Below are 22,500 nucleotides of genomic sequence, written 5' to 3' on the forward strand. Positions count from 1 at the left end.
TCTAGTTAGTTTTAAGATTTTTGTATTTAGCTCTTAAGATCATTGATTTTAAATAAACTCTTAATGTCTTACAAACATTCATTCGAACAGTACGTTCATACACAAATACATATATTTTTAAAGGGTTTACATATTGCTTCATTACCTACGGCCAAAGTAAAAACAAAACTTAAATTTACCAACATACACACACACATACATATGTATCTATATATAGTATGTTAATGAACAAATATTGAACAGACTCAAACAAAAAAGAGGAAAAAAAACCAAACCGCACCATAAAATTCTCACATACACATGGGTAAACATTGGCGAGAAATGAGACAGAAATGAATGAGCAACCAAACAAAAAAAAATAGCAAATAATTTCAGCATGAAAGTGGTAAATTAAGTTGTCATTAAAAGCTTAATTAAATTCTTTTGTTGATAGTTGACATGTTTGCCAACAACGATGCATAAAAAATTTCTATATCTTTTTGTTCATCTCTTTAAAAAACAAAAAAATCATCAGGGATATAATTTTAGTGTTTTTTTTTTTTCTTAAATTCTTAAGTTAAATAATGAAAAAAATAGTGTTTCCCTCTCTTTTTTAGTTCATTTTATTTTGTTTTAAATTTTGTATTCAGCAAATATTTAACTAAAATTAAGGTCGAAATGAGAGGGTAAAATAAACATAAACTCAATGTTAATGTCATAGTTGAAGCATACGTGCAGGCGAAAGTTACATTAATCTCGCATACAAAGGCTACACAGAAAACAACTCGTACAATGATATGATTATGTGTGTAAGTGAGTTTGTGTAGCCATTTGTATGAAAAGTAATTTGCATAGCATACATACAGGCTGCTAATGATAAATATTTAACTAATGTGCGTGTTAAGAATTTTGAAAAAAAGGAAAAGTTTTTTTTTTTCATATATACCTATTACTTACATATGAAACTTTCTATACTTACACATATGGGTATTGTCATGTTTGCATAAAACAAAAAATGTTAAAGTTTTCACCAGTGATATTGTTCATCTCTCCTGAGATAGTAACACAAAATACAAGGACTGTATCTGTATTAATAGGGGACAAGAACTGAGATGGCCAACATATAGTTATAACCATGTGGACATGAACAATAAATTGCAAGTTTATAAGAAATTGTTAGCTGCCAGAGAGAATCCCGTGATATTTTTTGCTACCATGAACCAAGTTAGACTTCCACCTGAGGAACGGTTTAGGATGCGCATATTTGACCCGATGGTGGCCTAGGTGCAGTTCTTCAGCCCTATAAAACATATTAACTTACTAACTTACTAACTTACTAACTTACTAACTTACTAACTTACTAACTTACTAACTTACTAACTTACTAACTTACTAACTTACTAACTTACTAACTTACTAACTTACTAACTTACTAACTTACTAACTTACTAACTTACTAACTTACTAACTTACTAACTTACTAACTTACTAACTTACTAACTTACTAACTTACTAACTTACTAACTTACTAACTTACTAACTTACTAACTTACTAACTTACTAACTTACTAACTTACTAACTTACTAACTTACTAACTTATTAACTTACTAACTTAATAACTTACTAGATGACTAACTTACGATGTCACTTTGCACTTCTACGAGGTCAGGCTTTCGTCAAAACATACAAATATCTTGGGAGCGTTGTTATTCCACAATCTACATTTGCCAGGAACACGTATTGGAAAAATTACATCCAGGAATCAAAGTTTCTTATCATTGGACGATAATTTATTCTATTGATGCTTTCACATTAATATTTTCTGCCTTTCAATGTGATCTAGCCTATTCTGGATCTTTATTAAATTCTATGACAATATGTCAATGTCCTTCTGTATGTATATTTGTATGTTTACTAAAATCATGATGTGGTCCAAACGGTGTTAAGTAGATGACTCAAATTGTTCAATAGTACATACTATAGACAAAGAATATTAGCAATATCAGTTGCCTAGTTTCAATATAAGTCAAAACTTTTGCAGTCGACATGACATTCTATATATTAGCTACGTCCTTTAAGATTCCTTTATTCAATTCAAGGAATATAAATTCTATTACCTAAACGTTATGTGCCAAATACCTCCCATTGGGATCTTCTAAGTATTACAGACTAAAATGTCAATACATTAGATGAAAACTGCACAAAAAGGCGAATGTAGAATTCTTAACCCAGAGTAATGATACGTTACCGAAACAATAAGTATGAGAACTAGTAGCATCATCAGCGTCATCATCATCACAAGCAGCAGTAGCAATAGAAGCCTGATTATACCAAATATTCTCTAAGCACTTTCGCTAGCAATTATAAACATCAGCGTTTACTTACCTCTAACTCAAAATTGTGTACAAAAATGACAACGACAATGGTAAAGAATGGAAAATAAAACTACATAAAACCTTTTTCAGTTTTATTAATAACACAATGACATACAGCTAAAGAGACGGCACGGAGCTGCAGCAGTATCAACAAATATGCAAGAGAACTTTTTGAGCTAAAAAAAAACATTTCCTACTTACAACAGCTGTGTTGGAAGATGAAAGTATACATGTGTGTGTGTAAGTCTGTATATGACATTCTGAAAACATCAGTGGAATTTTAATTATGCCAGGAGTATGATCAAATTCACTGTAATGGAAATAATATCGAAGCAACACGAACGAACGAGTGAACAAAAAAAAACAAATTCAAATTACCCCGTTTCCTAGAATATTTTTTGGTGCACAGCCAAACATGTAAGAGATAAAAATCTATGTTGTTCTTTTATTAGATTTTTTTGTTGGTAGTTTCTTTGTCAAATGAGTGCAAAAAATAATATTGAAATTAATTTTTCTTAGACTTTGTTCAAAAGACATTTGGAAAAAAATTTCATTATTAAAAGTTGTCATTATCTTGGCCTGCAGTAATAAAATTATTAGTTGTCTTATAGTTGAAATTATTATGAAATAAAGATTTTTGCAGTAATTGAAATATGTACACGAAAGTCTTTGTGACAACACGGATTTCTAAAACGTAATTAGAGAGTTTTCTTAGCTGGAGGTTAAATGCAAGATTATTTTTGTGTGCAATTATTAATTAAATCTTATGTTAAAATAAATGGAATATAATGAACTTTATATATTATTGGGTGCATAAATTGAAAATGCAGAATATTTATTTGTATGCCCTACACCGCTTTAGTGGGGATATTTGTAACGCACAATCATCATGGTATACTTTAAGATGGGTATAGAGCCCATCAGAATCATTTTATGAGTCAATTTAGCTATGTCCGTCCATCCGCCCGTCAATGTAACCCATGTAATCAAACTACGGGTCGCAATTTGGGAGGATTTTTGGCGACAATTTATTTAAACGTATTTACATTTTAGTTGACATTTTAGTTGAGAGGATTTTTGGCGACAATTTATTTAAACGTATTTACATTTTAGTTGACAGAAAATACTTCTGGGTAGTTTGTTTTACAAACGGACAGAACGAATTTACCCTGTAAAGCCAATCCATTCTCTAATCGACGATCGAATATGCTAGTCTCGGGAACGAGTTTTCTAATTTCAGAAGAACATTTCGAAATTGCCACGGCGATCTAATAAGTCAATAGAGTTGGATAACTTTTTGCCACCGATCAGTACCATGCCCTCTTCTGTAGGTGGTCGAGTTGCTCCAAACTAGACCTTGAAGCGTCTAGCCATTCATGAGTATCTACATTCATATATGTGATGTAGATAGTATGAATGTCCGATGGAATGAAGTACATCAGTCTATCACCGATTTAAAAATCGAGATACTTGAATGCTTCTTTCGACACTTTCTGCTAATCCATTGTCCAATCGACGAACCAATATGAGGGTTTCAGGAACGACTTTTCTAATTTCAGAAGTAGTGCCTGTACTAAAATGTACATTGATGATCGAATATGCGGTTTTCTGAAATTCTTTTCCTAATTTCAGAAGAACACATTCCATAACAGCTCTATGGAAGCAGTACATTGACGATCGAATATGCGGTTTTCTGAAATTCTTTTCCTAATTTCAGAAGAACACATTCCATAACAGCTCTATGGAAGCAGTTTCTGTTCTACTGTGTACATTGCTACTATGCTCTAATGAGTCAGTAAAGTTGGATAACATACTGTCACCGATATACGCGGTCGAGTAGCTTCAAATCAGCCAATACATGAGAGTTATCATCCAAATTAGGTTGCTTATACATAAGTTATGTAGATAGTAAGAGGATCAAATTGAGATAATGAAAAAACGGCTTGGTCTATTGAATTAAATGAAAGAGAATGGGAAATATTGCTATCATTTGCAAAAGGGTTAAAAGATAAGAAATAGTTTAGTATAAAGAACGGAATCTTTCTGTGTAAGTTAATATATTTTTAACTAATTCAATGAGATCACTTCTATAACAAGTCATATAAATCGATCTCTGAAAAAGCTTGATATAAATTGTACCAACACCAAAAGCAATAAGTTTTGACAAGGGTGTACCATACAAAACTTCATCGAACGCCTCTCTAGATCCACTTTTGCGAAATCGGAATGGAATTGTTAACCTTTTCCAATAGGAGCGCTAGTAGTTCTCCTATAGAACGACTGCTACGAAAGTCATACTATGTTATGTTTTGGCTACGCTATTCTGAAGTAAAGCGTATCTACGAAAGTTATACTAAAAGTCGTAAACTGTCAATTTGGGATACCCAGTTCTTAAGTAAAGTGTATCTCAGTGAGCCTTCTGTATAGATAGAAACAAATAGTAGTCGAAGGTCTGAAATAATTGTTAACAAAATGTGGTCAGGCGTTGTCATGATGGAATATGAATTTTATGTCCACGTGTAATTTTCGGTCAATGCTCGCACAAAAGGAATCAGTTGCATCAGAACATGTTATTCGTTTCAGTCTGGTCAGATGTCACCAGCTTTTGATCTCACAAGCAGTAGAGGTTTACCTTAGCTTTAGGGATAATTGGCTGTAGCGAGCTTTACATACGATCTCATACGCTTCGGTTTGTTTGTATTCGTCAGATCAAATATTGGTGGTTTTTATAAAAGGGTAAAGGGTTTGCTTTTCGTGCCAAAATCTCTACTTCTGAACATCCACAACCAGCTCTGCCACATCAAAACAGATGGAAATCGATGATCTTTCAATGTGATTCACAGGCTTTTTTATAACCGTCATCAAAAAAGATTTTCGTTTGTAGTACATCGAAATATTGATCATAGACCCACAAAAATATATGTATTTTGGTCCTTATAAATTCTAAGACGAAGTATCCATGTCTATCTGTCTGTCTGTTGAAAGCAAAATAAAGTCTGAACGAAAAGAGTTAATGAGTTGAAATTTTTCACACACTTTTCTTTAAAGGTTTGTTTGGTATTGAAAATTGGCAATATCGGTCTACGTTTTCGCATAGGTCCCATATAAATTTCCTTCCGAAAAACAGCTTATTTTTAACAGACAGACGGACAACATGTACTTATTTATTTAAATCCCTAGAATCTAAAAGGAACACAGAATATTTACAAATCTGAATGTACGTTATTTATTTAAATCTATTATATATTTATTAAAACCAAAATTTTTTTGATAAAAATTTTATAAAACTTTTTTTTTTAAATTTCTTTTATATCACTTCAACAAAATATTAATAATTATTAAATAAAAATCAACAACAATAGTTTCACATAAAATATACCACACAATCAGTGTTGTGGTATTAAGCTTAAAAACATCCGCTAAACTTCTCAACAAACTAGACAAAAAAGCTGCTTCAACCGAATAAAAAAATTCAATGAAAGCAACATTAAAAATGCATAAATTTGGCTTATTCACCATATACGCGAAAAAATTTAATACAAATACTTACAAATACACTAACACAATAATATCTCTAACAACAATAACAAAAACTTTCGACTTCCGTTTCCATATGACCACGAAATTCAGTAGAACCAGTAGGAAACTCTAAAAAAATGAAAAACTGCTTAACCCTGTAAGAACTAGCAATTAATCTGAATTTAATTTTTGACAAATTCTATAGTTTTAAGCTAAAATCAGGGATTAATGTACTTAAATTAATGAAGTAATTGAAATAAGTGAAACGTGTAAAGTAAGTGGACCAAAGACTATTAAAAAACAAATAAGAAATTATAGTCGGGATATACCGACCATATAGTAACTGTGATTTAGTTTTCATAATAAAGCATTCACGTTGAATTGTACCTTGCCTCAGATATACTTGAGCCATTTATTGTTTAATAAAGTTCTGTTGTATTGGAACTAGATGAAATAATGGACTGATAATAACCATTTTCAATAGGTCTCCATAGAATATAACGTGCCAACGTGAATTATCTTCAAAATTGCGAACTGTAGTTTAATTACAAACTTTAAATGAATGGACGGGCAGACAGACAGACTGACGGACATAGCTATACTTTAAGGTGGGTATAGGACCAATATTATTGTGCGTTACTAACATCAGCACAAACCCAATATACCCTCCCCACTTGGCTTAGAATCCGAATTTTAATTTCGGACTCAGTCTAGAATTTATCCTGACGGTCCATGGTTTCTTGAATGCATTTTTTGTATTCAAGGAATTTGAGTGTGACTGCTGAGTGTAATTGCACTGGTGGTAGTGAGAGTTAGTTCTATGTGCCGTGCGAATGTCCGTTGTATTATGATATTCGGGATCTGGAAGGTTTTGGGGTTACAAGGTTGGAAAAAGGTTTTGATTTTGGTAGTGTTTTGTCTAATCAGGTTTCTCGTGATATGTTGGCGGTTTTTGCAAAGGAGGTCTTCAATAGATGATGGAACATGATGGGGGTTAGTTAGACAACGTGTATTCGGGAGGGTGTATGGGGTTATCAGTCCCGGGTCTTCTGGGACCCAACTGGAGTAGTGTATTGTATGGGGTTACCAGTCCCGAGTCTTCTAGGACCCAACTGAAGTAGTTTCGACTACGAATACCGACCGGAGTCTATAATCTGGTACCACGGGATCCAGGAGCCCCTGGAACATTGTTTCCAGCGTGCTTGTTGGTGAGGACCTTCGGGAGCTGGAGAGGCCATGCCACAGCTTGTGACAGGTTGGGCAAGGGAACGCTGGTCAACGCATTGTATTCACCCTGTGGTTGAAAAGTTCCACCGTTAGGTACTAAAGTGGTGTAGTATATAATAAATTTCAAAACTTTTTAACAGGATTTTGTATTGTACGGGTTTTAGGCCATTAAAAGATCTTTCTTGAATTTTAAGAAGGAGAGATATAGATAGATAAAAATACCACATCTACATTGTATATCCACAGCTACATTGTATATGCGATGGTTCATGCGAGTCGGACATTTATAATTTTACTTATTATCTTCTACATCAATATAGTGGGGAGAGTTTTATGCGTTTGTGCTGATGTTTGTAACGCACAAAAAACTGGTAATACACCTCAGAGAATTAATGTACCAATGTCTGTACGATCTTGTATCCATTTAAACGTTGTTATAAAAGTAGGTCTTAATTTCCCCGATACACAATTGAGTTTTTATATAATGTTTTACAAAAGGACTTGAAAATCAATCAAGCATTAAATATATATATATATACATATAGTAGTCCTTATTTGACAGAAGCATCTATACAAAGCCTCCTTATACAGGAATTTAAAAATACCCGATACAAATTCTTTAAAATTTTATTTATTAAATCAAATTCTTTGCAAAGCTTTGTAGGCCCATAATGTGTTCTAGCGTCAACAGAGATCCCCGCCGGATAAACTACTAACTAGTGTTGGGTATCATACAGTCTACTATACTCTAGTATGCTCCCTATCTTATTTATAAACACACATGTATACAACGCTATCTGCAATTGCATATAAATATCTGCTGTTTCGCAACAAAATGCATGCAAATTGAAAAATACCATTAGAAACAAGAACAAAAAATTGCAACATCAAAAAATTACGAGAAAAAAATCTAAACGGTAGATTGAACAATAATAATAACGAAATATATGTCTATTAGGGTGGCTTATCTCATTGGTATAGAAATTAAGAAAAAATAAATTATTACCACCGGGGGCATGTTATGATGATGAAAGACCCAACATTAGTGTGATTGCAATTCAATCTTTCGGGACTATAAACTGGTGATGATCAAATGTATACTCGTCCTTTCCTGGAAATGATTAGTCATGGGATCGAACCAAAGGACCATATTATCTGGTACCATTTAAACCGGTAGCCTGCAGGGCAGATTTTCAAACTTTGTCTTTTCCCTTCGAGTACACGTAGTGGCTGTGATTTGAATCCAAATTCGTGAGAAGAGAATATCGGAAAAAAAACTTTTTTACCGTGAAGTCTAATTCGGGATAAGTTCGTTGCTTTTGCCGAAACAACAGAAAAGTAACTGTGGGTCTCAGCATTGGTATTCAGTTGTTGTTACGGGATCTCACACTTGTCGGATGTTATTCTCTATAAGATGAGTGTTGTGTTTAATGGTGATGAATGAAAAGTATCTTATATAAATGATACCAATGAATTTACTCTCCTAATCCAGTTATGTTTAGGGAAAACTCTGTTGTACATGTACATCTCTAACTTCTCGTCTAAGCATTGAAATTGAGTTGTTGTTACAGGATCATACCCTTGTCGAATGTTTTTCTCTATGAGAAGAGTGTTGGGTTTAATAGTGATGTATGAAAGGTATCTTATATAAATGATACTATTAATTTTTTCTAATAATTCACTTATGTTCGGAAAAAACACTGTTCATACAAGATTTACCACAATCAGTTCTCTGAGAGAACAAAATCTTCGGCTTATTTGATGGATTCGTGTTTCGCTCAACCAAATACCTCTGTATGATTGTTGTCGGCTCAACGAAAGCTATCCCATATGCGTTGTTGTAAAAGGAAGTGATATTTTTACTTCTCGGAAGTTAAGCAACGGAGCAGCATTGGTCAGAGATTAGAAAAGATATTTTTCATGGATGCTCAGAATTATGTATAAAAATTTAAGACCAAAAACACGGCAAGTGTTCACGTAAATCACTTCGACGTTCGAGTTTTAAAGATATCAATTTGGACTTAATGAACCAACCGAGTTCAGAGTAAGAGTTCCGCAAAGTTCACCTTGGTTGTATCAGTGATACTATTTCTTCGTTTGTGTTTGAATCTCAAAAAATCACACTTATTGGATCTCCTTATTAAGCTATCAATATAGCTTAGGAGTTGTTTATCTCATAAAAGAAATAATTAGAAAATTGGGAAGGATTTTGATAAAGAAAAATTGGAGAATTGTCTTATAATTGATAGCACTATAACCAAACCTTAACAATTCAAAACACAAACTCGACAACAAATTTTAACAATTTTTAACTTTTTTTTGTTTTGAAATTAAATATATGTCTTTATGTTGCTGATAGGTTTTGAAAAACAAATTTTTTTAAATATTATTTTATTTTAAATGCATTATTAACACCATCCTACTATTCAATATTTACTTCATATACATAAAATACAGATTCTAACATTCGAAAGGTTTTCATTGCAACTGACTATGATTTTTGCATATTTTTCTTGAACATTCCACACAGACACCTAAATAAGGAAACAATTATTTTCGAATATACCCAAATACCTAGTGGAAAATTTAGGAAAAATATTAAAAGAAATTAAGCAATTAGGATACTTATATGAAAACGTATCGAGTCGTATAGATCTTCCATCTAACATTTTAAAAGAAAAATATTTATGAAATAATTAAATCGTAAATGCGACTTTTTAGATTCTAATCTCAAATAAAACATAAAGTCTAAATGTAAGACCTAACCTCAAGAAGTACTGCTAACCTAACCTAAAAAGGTACTGCTTCTAACTAAAGTTTAAAGAGATACATCATTTCCAAAATTTAACTAACGATATATTATGTTACAACCAACAACGTAGTCCATAAACTATTTGTATGCGTTAGGCAAAGTGTTTTAATGGATGTTGTAGTTTTTTTTTTGTATCATCGTCATCACGCGAGTAGCATGAGTTAAAAATATTTATTTGCAATTTGTAAGCCTGACGACCTAACGACCGCCTTCCTTTTCTACCGATGCGTTTGTCCATACAGATACTAAAACACAGACAAACAAAATATAACGAAATATATTTTAGAACGTTTTTAAATTGTAGAAAAACTCCCTGTCTGGGAATTATGCGATCAAGTACAATTGTCGCACATTTATTGCAAACTTGGCTTTTATTGCGGCCAAATGCACCAAATGTGGCCAGAAAAACAAACACCACCAATAACAAAAGCTGAGGTTTAGTTCTAGTAACAAAAAGTGAGTTTTTTTTTTTTTGTTGTAGAAAGGACAATTGTTTATATGTTTCATGCAACTAGGTGTATGTGCATGTGTAAGGGCAAAATGTGAGGAAATTAAAATACAGATGCGGGTCAAAATTAAATAAAAATATTTCTTTTAATAAAGAGAACTTTTTCTCTGATTATAGGAAGTTTATGAAACCTAGGATATAACTCAGATTATGTATTTCAAACTATCCAAAACTATAGTATATTCTATAGCCAAGACATAAATCCTAATTATTTCCATGCACTTAGTTTAAATAAAACTATAGTCTGGATTAAAGACAACACTATAGTCTGGGCTATAAACAAACCTTTTGTCTGACTATAGACAAGACTATATCCAATATCTATAGACAAGAATATAGTCTAAATTATAGACAAGTCTATAGTCTGCACTTTAGACTAGACTACAGACAAATGTCTAAAGTCCGGACTATAGTCTGGACTGTTGACAAAAATATAGCCAAGACAATAGTCTGAACTTGTAGACAAGACTACTTTATAGACCAAAGACAAGACTATAGTCTGGACTATAGACAAACTATTATCTGGGCTATAGTCTTGAATATGGGCTGGACCAAAGACAAAGACAGGACAATAACCAAGTCTTTAGTCTGGACAATTGCCAAGACTATAGTCTGAACTATAGCCAAGAATATAGTATAGATTATAGCCAAGACTATAGTCTAGACTATATCCAAGACTATAGTCTAAACTATAGCCAAGACTATAGTCTATACTACAGCCAAGACTACAGTCTGGACTACAGCCAAGACTATAACCTGTACTATAGCTAAGACTATAGTCTAGGCTAGAGCCAAGGCTACAGTTTAGGCTACAGCTAAGAGTAAAGTCTAGACTACAGTCAAGATTATACTCTATACTATAGCCAAGACTATAGTCTGGACTACGGTCAAGATTATAGTCTGGACTACAGCAAAGACTAAAGTCTGGACTAGATTTATAACTATAATCTGGACTTTGGACAAGACTATAGTCTGGATTATTGCCTATAGCCTGTACTAAAACATGGACTAAGCCTGGACTACAGCCTGGCGTACAGTCAGGACTATAGCCTGCACTATAGACAACACTGAACTGTAGCCTAGTTAGCCAGGACGAGACTATAGTCTGGTCTAGACTACAGCCAAGACTATAGTGTGGTCTTTGGACAAGACTAAAGTCTGAACTATAGCTAGGAATATAGTCTGGAATATAGTCTGGCCTATAGCCTGGACTGTAGTCTGGACTATAGCGTGGACTTAAGTCTGGACTATAGTCTAGACAATTGCCTGGACTATAGTCTGGTCTACAACCTGCACTGCAAGCAAAACTAAACTGTAGCCTGGTAAGCCAGGTGTAGGTCTGCCTTAATAATTGCAAACGCCTCTGCTGTTGTAATAAAACATTAATATCAAGCAATGTTAAGGTCATTGCTATAAAACTACTAAATTTACATTTAAAAAGGAATAGTACATGCCAAAGCGGGCGATGGAGCAAGAGATGCCTTGTGTATACATATAAGTAACATTACCCTGTCGGTAACCATACAACTACACACATACATACACTGTTAGACAGCAAAAGTTTTCAGCAAAACTGACACAACAAAAATGTTTATTAAAAAATTTTCCTTTTTCCAAATAGAACAATTTATTTCAAAACTATTTGGAAATTCTATTAAAATTCAGATTGCAAAAAAAATGTAAAGAGAAAACAACAATAACCAAACAACATACCTTTAACTTTTGATCTAAAACCATTTTATTATGTTTGTTGTATGGAGAATGTTGTAAAATGCTAACAAATATGAATAAATATCAATTTTCATATGTGTCATGGCTTAAAAGTAACAGGAAAAAAAACCAAAAAAAAATCCCAACCTGAACACTTTATGAAAATTTAATGTCTGCAAATTTAGAATATTCTACATACAAATCACACACTCACACAAACTGTCACACTTCTAAATATTTACACATATGTACATACATACAACTTAAAATGAATTTCTATGGAAAATTGTTTTATTTTTACGGAAAAGGACATCACATTTGAATGTGTTAGTATGCGGGTTTTTAACAATTATGTGTGAGTGTGGTGTGGTTATTGCTGTTGTTGGTTTTATTATTCAAAAATGATTTCCTCCAAGTCCAGTCTCACGATTGTTTTGTATATGTATGTATTTTTGTTAGTATTATTACGTTAATATGCGGTTTGTGTTCAACGACATGACGCGTTTACATAAAATTCATTCTTAACATTTTGGTTTGCCTGGTTGCTTGTTGGTTAGCTGAATGGGCTTCCTGGTTGTTTGAATGTCTGCTGACAAAACATTTGCAAAATTTTATGCATTTAAAGGCAGAGTCAGCAAAGAGTTAAGTTTGATAAGTTTCGCGTCGGTTTTGTACCTATCTGTTGGTATCTTAAGTATTTTAATTAATCATTTACAATTTAAATTTTGCCACACAAAGGAAATTTCTTTTGCTTTAGAAAGATTTATGTTTGATTGAAATCATACAACAAAATCTAAATATTATATACTTGCTACAAATAGTGACTAATATTTGCAATTTCGATACACCCTGTATTAATGTATATTTTAATGTGATCTCTAGCAAAGTCACAAACCATTGAATACCTGAAAAAACGATGCCCAGCAATCAAATAATAGTATTGCCAGAATAAAACTAAATTATAATATGTTATTGCTCATAAAATGATGCAGCAGAATTATTTAATTTTACTTTGTTTTCAAATTTATTGACGAAAAACTTATTTACTAACATAAAATTTTGTTGAAGGATCTATATGACTATTTCCAAATTTTCTCGGAAATTGCGAGCTGTAACGTAAACACGGATATAACATAATCGAATAGTGATAGTAAACCGACTCGTGTACGATTTTTGAGAGTTACAAACATCAGCATTATTGTGCCGATTTTTGGATAGACAGACGTATTTATAATATAGAAGACCTAAATCGGAACGTCCGGTTTTTTATATTGGATAGTTTCAAATGAGGCCCTATAGTTATTGAGTTCATGAGGGTTATCAAGGCTAGTATAGAACTTGGTTTGCAGCTGTATGGGGGCTAAGTGAAATAAAGGACCGAGAATTTTCAATTGTCCCTGGGTCAATATAAGATCATGTACCAAATTTCATTGAATTGTCTTCAAAATTGGGACCTGTTATTTGATTACGACGGACAGACGGACATAGCTAAATCGGAAACGATACTGAGCCGATTGGTATAATTTAAGGTGGTGGGACTAATATAATTGTGCGTTACAAACATTAGCACAAAACCAAAATATACCCTCCTCAATAAAGTGGTGTAGGGTGTAAATATGCTTGATGGTGGAATTCACACCAGGTTACTTAAACGTTATATATGACAATATAAAGGCCTCAGGTTCAGCTTTCGAAATTGGAGAAACCTAAAATCGGTTCATACTTATTTAACTAAGTTACTAAGTTATAAGTACCTAAAGGTACAAAAAACCGGTTTTATACCCGCAACTCAATATTTTGGAGGTGTTTGTTTCAAAAACATTTTCCTGTTCTACTCGGATCCACCTTTCAGAAAAATTGTATTTGAAAAAAATATTTCATAGAATGCTAAATGTATACAAAAAACACATTTATATCAAATATTATTAAAATATCTTTATTTCTTAATTAGTTATATGTTTTTAAGTGATTTTCGGAAGAGTACTTTATATGGAAGCTATGGACCGATATAGATCTATGTTGGTAATATGATTTATATTCATACTTTAAATATACATACATATCTGAAAAATTTTGTGATGCAACCGATATTTTTGACGAACTTATTAAGGATAAACCCATTTCCATTGCATACAGATAGACAGACAAACAGTTGGACATTTAAAAATTGAAATATTTGTACATTGTCGGATCTTATATAAATATTTCATCTAAAAATCTTCAAATTCTTGTAACAAGTAATCTAAGTAATGCAGTATTTTATACATTACCTGGTAAATTAATGGGATTTGTAGCCCTTTTTTAGAAAATAAGTCCAATGATCTAAAGCATCTATCCAACGTTTGTAGTTCGAATCGTGGTTGCATTAGCATTTTTTTAAAATCGTCTATTTATACTTTTATGTAAGAATTATGATAAAAAGTACTATAAAATACCTTTCTAATGGAGCACTGAGTAGGAGGAAAGACTAACAAATACGAAAAATAACTGTAGAAAATAATTAGTTATTCACCCCAAAAGTAAGTAGTTCAACATTGCTTCAATATTACTTACCTGATTATCGTGAAAGTAAAGTTTTTCCTGGGTTATATACATAAACCCTCCTCTATCACGATATTCGATATAGCGCAGACACCAACCTTTACTTAAAACTATTTATCGATAACTATACAATATGTTTGGAAATTGTGGCAACACTATTAAGTTTTAGATATCGCTTGAAAACAGTTCTCTTTGGTGATCATATAAACGTTTAGTTTATCTCTCTTTTTCCAATTCCTTTTTATTTTGCTTATTCTACACTTATTTTGAGTGTACGAGTTTTAAGTAAAACATGTTTTTAAATCTACAGTAAAATATTGATTGATTGTAAATCCTATGTAAAATAAATATTTACATGATTTACAATGACATCATCAGGCCAGTATCACAAATTAAATGGTCCTGCTAATTCCTAAGATATTATTTTTAGCAATACTAGATCAAAACTTAATTTTGATAGAAGACTTGTTGATGACTTTTCAATGACTATTACGATTTGTACTAGTCATTGAAAAGTGATTACAATAATGTACTTTAATAATGCCTTCTAATTAATGTGTTTTATAAATATTTTCTTATTCATTAGTTAGCTTCTGTGTGAAGAGAGAAATTTTCAATGCATACTTCGATGATGAGGGTCACATACGCGGAATAAAAATTTGATTTTAGAATCGGCAATCCATAGTTGGATCCAAATATGACTTTAGCTTTTTTGAAAACGGCTAGATCCATATGTATTTGTATAAACCCAATCGAGATCATACTGTTAATGTTCCCTTGATACTTTGTTTCTTAAATTTTTTATTTTTTCGTTGTTTTTTTTCACATTCTCTTTTCTTGTCGTCTTCTATACAAATCATCATTGGCACAAAAATAGCCTGGGTCAGCATATTTTCTGCCGTTGTTAAAGTAAATTGTTGTGGTTTGTTTTCTTTTTGGGAAAAAAAAAATAAATAAATACACATTTGCCTCTGGTTTGTTCTTCATCTTTTGTGCTGAACTTCAGATCAGAGTGTGTAGTTTTGTTTGTCGAATAATGCCGCAAACGGAAATATTAAAATGATTTCTTTTTGTTTTTTTCCCTTTTTACTCGTAATTCTTATTTAGTTTAAAAGATCACTAGCTAAATTTGTACTTTTGTATACAAATCTTCTCTCTGATTCTCTCTCTTACTCTCTCTAGCAAACTGTTGGGCCAGTGTAAATTGTGTATACAATTTTATTAATTTTTTTTACAGTTCAGTGATCTACGCGATGTTGTCTTAAAAGCAACATTTATCCATTTACCAGAATTATTTAATTCGTTTTATAATTATTTTTATGTTGTCTTTTTGTTTATAACTATTATTTATATTTTTTAACATTTTAATTGTATTCGTGTTTTTTCGGTGTATTTTTTTAATTATGATATAAAGGTGAAACAAGTTTTAGTTAAAGAAATAAGAAAAGAAAAAAAAATAACTAAAAGTTAAAAAAAGAGTTTTATAAAAAATTACAAGGAAAAAACAAGAAAAAAATTATTTAATGATACGTAATTATCAGTTATAGTTATGCAAAATATTTCGGATTGTGTGAATAACAAATTCATCACATAAAAGTTCATTTAAATTAGGATAAATTTTTAAATAGATTTTATTCCTTTTATTGTTTTGTGAACTATCTTCTTTTCCATTTTAAAGTGTCTACCTAAAATAAGACAAATGTTATAGGGCTGCCAGGTTTTGAATACCGCTTCCAGTAAAAATATTACGAAAAATTTTAAAAATTAAAATAGAATAGTCTACAGTCCTATAGACTTCGGTATAGACTAGACTAGTAACACGCTTTTAGAATATAATATACTACTTCATTGTACTAGACTATGTACTAGTCCATTGACAAAATTATAGACCATTAGACTATAGAAGCTACAATAGATATATGTAAACTAGGCCTAATTCAGTAGACTGTAATATAAACTATAGGCTAGAATATATACTAGACTATAGCCAATACTATAGACCGAACTATCTATATGCACTACAGACTAGGCAATAAACAACACTAGACTATAAATTAGACTTAAGACTACTATAGTCTAAAGGACTGGACTATAGACTGGAGTAAAGACTAGATTATACACTAGACTATACACTAGACTATAGACTAGATTATAGACTATACTTTACACTAGACTATAGACTAGGCTATAGACTAGGCAATAGACTAGACTATAGACTAAACTATAGACCAGACCATAGACTAGACTATAGATTAGAATATAGACTAGACTGTAAACTAGACTATACTATAGACTAGACCTTAGACTAGACTTTAGACTAGACTATAGACTAGACTATAGACTATAGACTAGACTATAGACTAGGCTATAGACTAGGCAATAGACTAGACTATAGACTAAACTATAGACTAGACCATAGACTAGACTATAGACTAGACTATACCTAGACTATAAACTAGATTATACTATAGACTAGACTATAAACTAGACTATAGACTAGACTATAGACTAGACTATAGACAAGACTATAGACTAGATTATAGACTAGACTATAGTCTAAACTATAGACTAGACTATAGACTAGACTACAGACTAGACTATAGACTAGACTATAGACTAGACTATAGACTAGACTATAGACTAGACTATAGAATATAATATAGAGTAGACTATAGGCTAGGCTATAGACTATACTATAGACTAGACTATAGACTAGACTATAGACTAGACTATAGACTAGTCTATAGACTAGACTATAGACTAGACTATAGACTAGACTATAGACTAGACTTTAGACTAGACTATAGAATAGACTATAGACTAGACTATAGACTAGACTATAGACTAAACTATAGACTAGACTATAGACTAGACTATAGACTAGACTATAGACTAGACTATAGACTAGACTTTAGACTAGACTTTAGACTAGACTTTAGACTAGACTTTAGACTAGACTTTAGACTAGACTTTAGACTAGACTTTAGACTAGACTATAGACTAGACTATATACTAGACTATAGACTTGACTATAGACTGGACTATAAACTAGACTATAGACTAGACTATAGACTAGACTATAGACTAGACTTTAGACTAGACTTTAGACTAGACTTTAGACTAGACTTTAGACTAGACTTTAGACTAGACTTTAGACTAGACTTTAGACTAGACTTTAGACTAGACTTTAGACTAGACTTTAGACTAGACTTTAGACTAGACTTTAGACTAGACTTTAGACTAGACTATAGACTAGACTTTAGACTAGACTTTAGACTAGACTATAGGCTAGACTATAGACTAGACTATAGACTAGGCTATAGACTAGACTATAGACTAGACTATAGACTAGACTATAGACTAGACTATAGACTAGACTAAAGACTTGACTATAGACTAGGCTATATATACTAATCTATCAAATAGACAATAGATTAAAATATAAACACTATAACTTTTTGTGCTTAAATCAAACTCTAAAAGATTGACAGCGATGTTCCCTTTCTTTGGGAATTCGATTAATTACACCTGGCAACCCTGTGACACCCTCGCTGAGAGGATTTCTTCTTTGTATTTATAAATTTATTTCCAATTACAAACAACAAACATAAATATTTAAAATAAAAACCAGTTTTTCTTTTCGCTCATTGTTAATTTGTATTAAGGTGATATTTCTGTAACAAAAAAAAACAACAACAAAAAATTAATATTGTTTAATTTAAGAGATAATTTCTATAAAACAATTAAAATTTATAAATTTCATAAAAAATATTAATAAACAAAGTGAAAATAAATAATTAAAATTTTATAAAATAAAAAAATAAAAACTGTTGGGAAAACGATTCAATTTTCCATTATTTCATTATACATATGGAATATAAATGAAATTTATTAAATATTTTTCTTCTTTAATAATTTGCAGTGATTACAATTGAATAAAATTAATAAACATTGTTTAAAAACATTTGCGAAATATAAATATTATGGAAAAAAGTATATATATATATATATATTTAAAAAAATTATAACACAATAATCAATTAATAATAAAACAAAAATAACAACAATAGCAGAAAAAAACACGTACATTTATACATAACTTTAAAAAAATTATCACAATTTAATAAAAATAAAAAAACAAGGATACCAAACACATTAAAACAACAAAATTTTATATTCACATAACAACAAACCTCAATAATCCAATTGAGGTTGTGGTTCATCATCTCATCTACACTTCTAGTTCCCTTAAAAAAAGGACACTACTAGTAGCTGCCTCAGCTCCATGATATCATCTAGTACATGTCGCATAGCAAAACAACGAATTGTTTTTGGCAACAAAAAACCCACGATCTATTGTTTAAAAATGCTACCAATTATACTACTGTCCCTAGTGCTATTTTGCGTAAAAAACGCATCCTGTGATTACGAAAACACATGGAATTTTTACTATGAACAACCATGCTGTGGCAATGAGGTTACTAACTATATCAAACATAAAAGAGGTAAAAATATAAATATTATTATTAAAAAAAAAACCTATTAATATCGTAAAGTGTTGGGGTTTTTAAAAGAGCAAAAAGGATAGAGCTAGTTTTTTTCATTCCGAATATTTACAGAAACAAATATTTAATAAATTTTGAAAAAAAAACTAACCGATGGAAAGTATTATATAGACTAGACTATAGACTAGACTATAGACTAGACTATAGACTAGACTATAGACTAGACTATAGACTAGACTATAGACTAGACTATAGACTAGACTATAGACTAGACTATAGACTAGACTATAGACTAGACTATAGACTAGACTATAGACTAGACTATGGACTATACTATATACTAGACTATAGACTAGACTATAGACTAGACTATGGACTATACTATAGACTAGACTATATACTATAGACTATACTAGTATCTGGTCTATAGACTTAAACATGTCGTCTCTATTGTTTAGGATACTTTATTTGTTTTGACACCTAGAATAAGATATGAATATTAAAAACTTTTTTCTCTCATATTTTATTTATTTACACCGGAAATAATTTTTTTCCACTTATATATGTTGTGGTGGTTCGGCATTGAATGGCTAATACTGTCTCTGGGACATAACAAAATTCAATATAAAATTTATCACATAAAGAAATTAATTTATGTGGGATAAAAAATTGTTTATGCAAGTTTTTCCATTTTTTTTTGTTTGCAGGTATTAATTTTAAATTCATTAATTTATACATGGTTAAAGGTTTAACAATTATTTCTTTAATATAATTTATAAATATGAAAGGAATAACAATTGGAAAGAATAGACCATATTGCAGAATAAACTATGATCAACGTGTCAACGACTGATTCGTTAATCCGTTTTACACTTAGACTTGTATCAAACCAGTTTAATTGACGAAAGGTGTCCCATCTAGACATCTATAATTTTAAAGTTTAAGTTGCAAAATTTTTGTTATTAGTTTAATATTATGATTTAAAATAAACTACAAAAGTGTCTTCAACTATTCTCCTTCTCTTTAATCCTTTGCAATTTTTCACTAATTTCATTTTAATATCTGTTTTTCTTTTAAACAAACAAAAACCTAACAATTTTGTTTCCCTATATAAAAGTTAAGCGTTTTTTATCTAATCGCATCACGTTTCAGCAAGTGCTTTGCTAAAGATGAAGACAACATTTTATGTATATTGCTGCTACTCCTGTTAAACTTGTTGGTTATTTTTACCAATACGTAATTTTATACCCTAGAATTTGTTGCGTTCGTCCTTTTGCGTTTGTTCTCATATAAAGAAGTTGATTCGCCAAAATACTTTTACATAGATTCTTAGAAACACTATCATCCAAAACAATGTATTAAAGAGTTGCAGTTAAAAAAAGAAACTAGCATGCTGATACTACATTTTCTATATAAAAACATGATAGACATGCAGACAGACAGACATGTGTATGATACTTAAGAAACCTATTTGGATATGCCTGGCACAACATTTAAGTTAGTAGCTCTAAACTAAAATAAAACAAATAACTTTAGAACACGAGCAAACTAGTGTTGAATAGTTTATACTAAATAAATAAGTACATATATATCATCTAGGGTGGCTTATGAAACTTTAACATTTACTCGTACAATTCTAGCTAAAAGCATCCTTGAACGTGAACTCAAAGTAAAATTTTATAAAAATGGTTATAGACAGGATGCAACTAAAAAATTTATTCTCAATATATATTTTTTTTAATATGTTTCTCTATTTAAATATACAAAACAAATGACCAGAACTATCTTAAATTTTCGAACATATTACAGTGTATCTCCCGATTTATTATATTTGCAAAATATTCATTATATATACATATGTCAAGGCTTTAAGATCATATACGGAAAGTGTTAGCTGAGTATAACCAAAAATGTGTCTACAAAAAGAAATCCTTAAGTATACTTTACAATAATCTACCACATGACCATTCGAAGTCAAAAAAAATTTTTTCTTTTTCCAATTTTTACATATGTGTAGCAGTTTGGTTAATATTTGTATATTGGCTTTGTGCATGAGAATTTTCGAACAAAATTTTGTTTAATATTGTAATTGACATACGTTCACAAACTTTTAACTAATTAAAATAACAGTTTGTGTACAAGCAAGTGTGTTATATTAAGATATCAAATCATATTTAGACAATATTAAATCATTTTGTACAAATGCACTATAAAACCAAAACATTTGAGAAAGTATAGTAAACTAGGTAGAGTAATGGACCGATTTTAATTATTTTACATAGGCTTCGTCCTTGGGTCAAGATAGTTCAAATATCAGTATCAATCTAAGACTAAACTGAAGACTATATTATAGGCTAAACTATAGACTCAAATATACACTAAACTATAGATTAAACTAAACTATAAACTAGACTATAGACTATACTATAAACTAGATTTTAGACTAGACTAAAGACTCGACTATAGACTAGGCTGTAGACTAGACTATAGCCTAGAATGTAGATTGGACTGTAAACTAGACTATAACCTAGACTATAGACTAGATAATATACTAGACTATAGACTACACTATAAACTAATCTTTAGACTAGAATATAGGCTAAACTTAAGCCTATACTATAAACATAACTAAAGCTTAGATTATAAACTAAACTATAGACTATACTATAGACTAGACTACTATAGACGAAACTACACTATAGACTAGACTAAACTATAGACCAGACTAAACTCTAGACTAGACTATAGACTAAACTACAGACCAGATTATAGACCAGGCGTGGATAACCCCCTCCCCCCAAACACTCGAGCTGTTTCCGCGGCTGATATAGACTAGACTATAAACTAGACTATAGACGAGACTATAGACTAGACTGTAGATTAGACTTTAGATTAGACTGCAGACTAGACTGTAGACTAGAATATAGTCTAGACTATAGACTAGACTGTAGACTAGACTATAGACTAGACTGTAGACTAACCTAGAATATAGACTAGACTAGACTAGACTAGACTATAGATTAGACTACAGGCTAGACTGTAGACTTGACTATAGACTAGACTATAGACTAAACTATAGACTAGATTATAAACTAAACTATAGACTAGAATATAGACTAGATTAAAGACTAAACTATAGGCTAGACTATAGACTGAATTATAGACATTACTATAGACCAGACTATAGACTAAATTAAAGACTAGACTTTTGATTAGACTACATACCAATCTATGGACTGGACTTTAGTCTACAGGTGAAATTATAGACTCAGTTACTGGTAGAATGTAAGCCAGCAACTGATACTTCAAAATAGATAAACTTT

At 31.1% G+C, this 22,500-nt stretch overlaps 1 protein-coding gene across 2 annotated transcripts in view; it reads left to right on the forward strand.

Annotated features, from left to right (window-relative positions):
* Positions 1 to 22,500, forward strand: part of LOC111687535 (semaphorin-2A) — a 165,919-nt gene that overhangs the window by 85,262 nt on the left and 58,157 nt on the right. The window contains exon 1 of one of the 2 annotated variants that reach the window (XM_046954614.1): positions 18,737 to 19,177. The exons of the other annotated variant lie outside the window; for it this stretch is intronic. Coding sequence (XP_046810570.1) covers positions 18,958 to 19,177 — 220 coding nt within the window. The 5' untranslated portion in view covers positions 18,737 to 18,957. Of the gene's footprint in view, positions 1 to 18,736; positions 19,178 to 22,500 lie in introns of those variants that run through there. 2 annotated transcript variants of the gene reach the window in all.

The sequence above is a fragment of the Lucilia cuprina genome, chromosome 6 (genome assembly GCF_022045245.1).
Source record: "Lucilia cuprina isolate Lc7/37 chromosome 6, ASM2204524v1, whole genome shotgun sequence".
NCBI classification, from domain to species: Eukaryota; Metazoa; Arthropoda; class Insecta; order Diptera; family Calliphoridae; genus Lucilia; species Lucilia cuprina.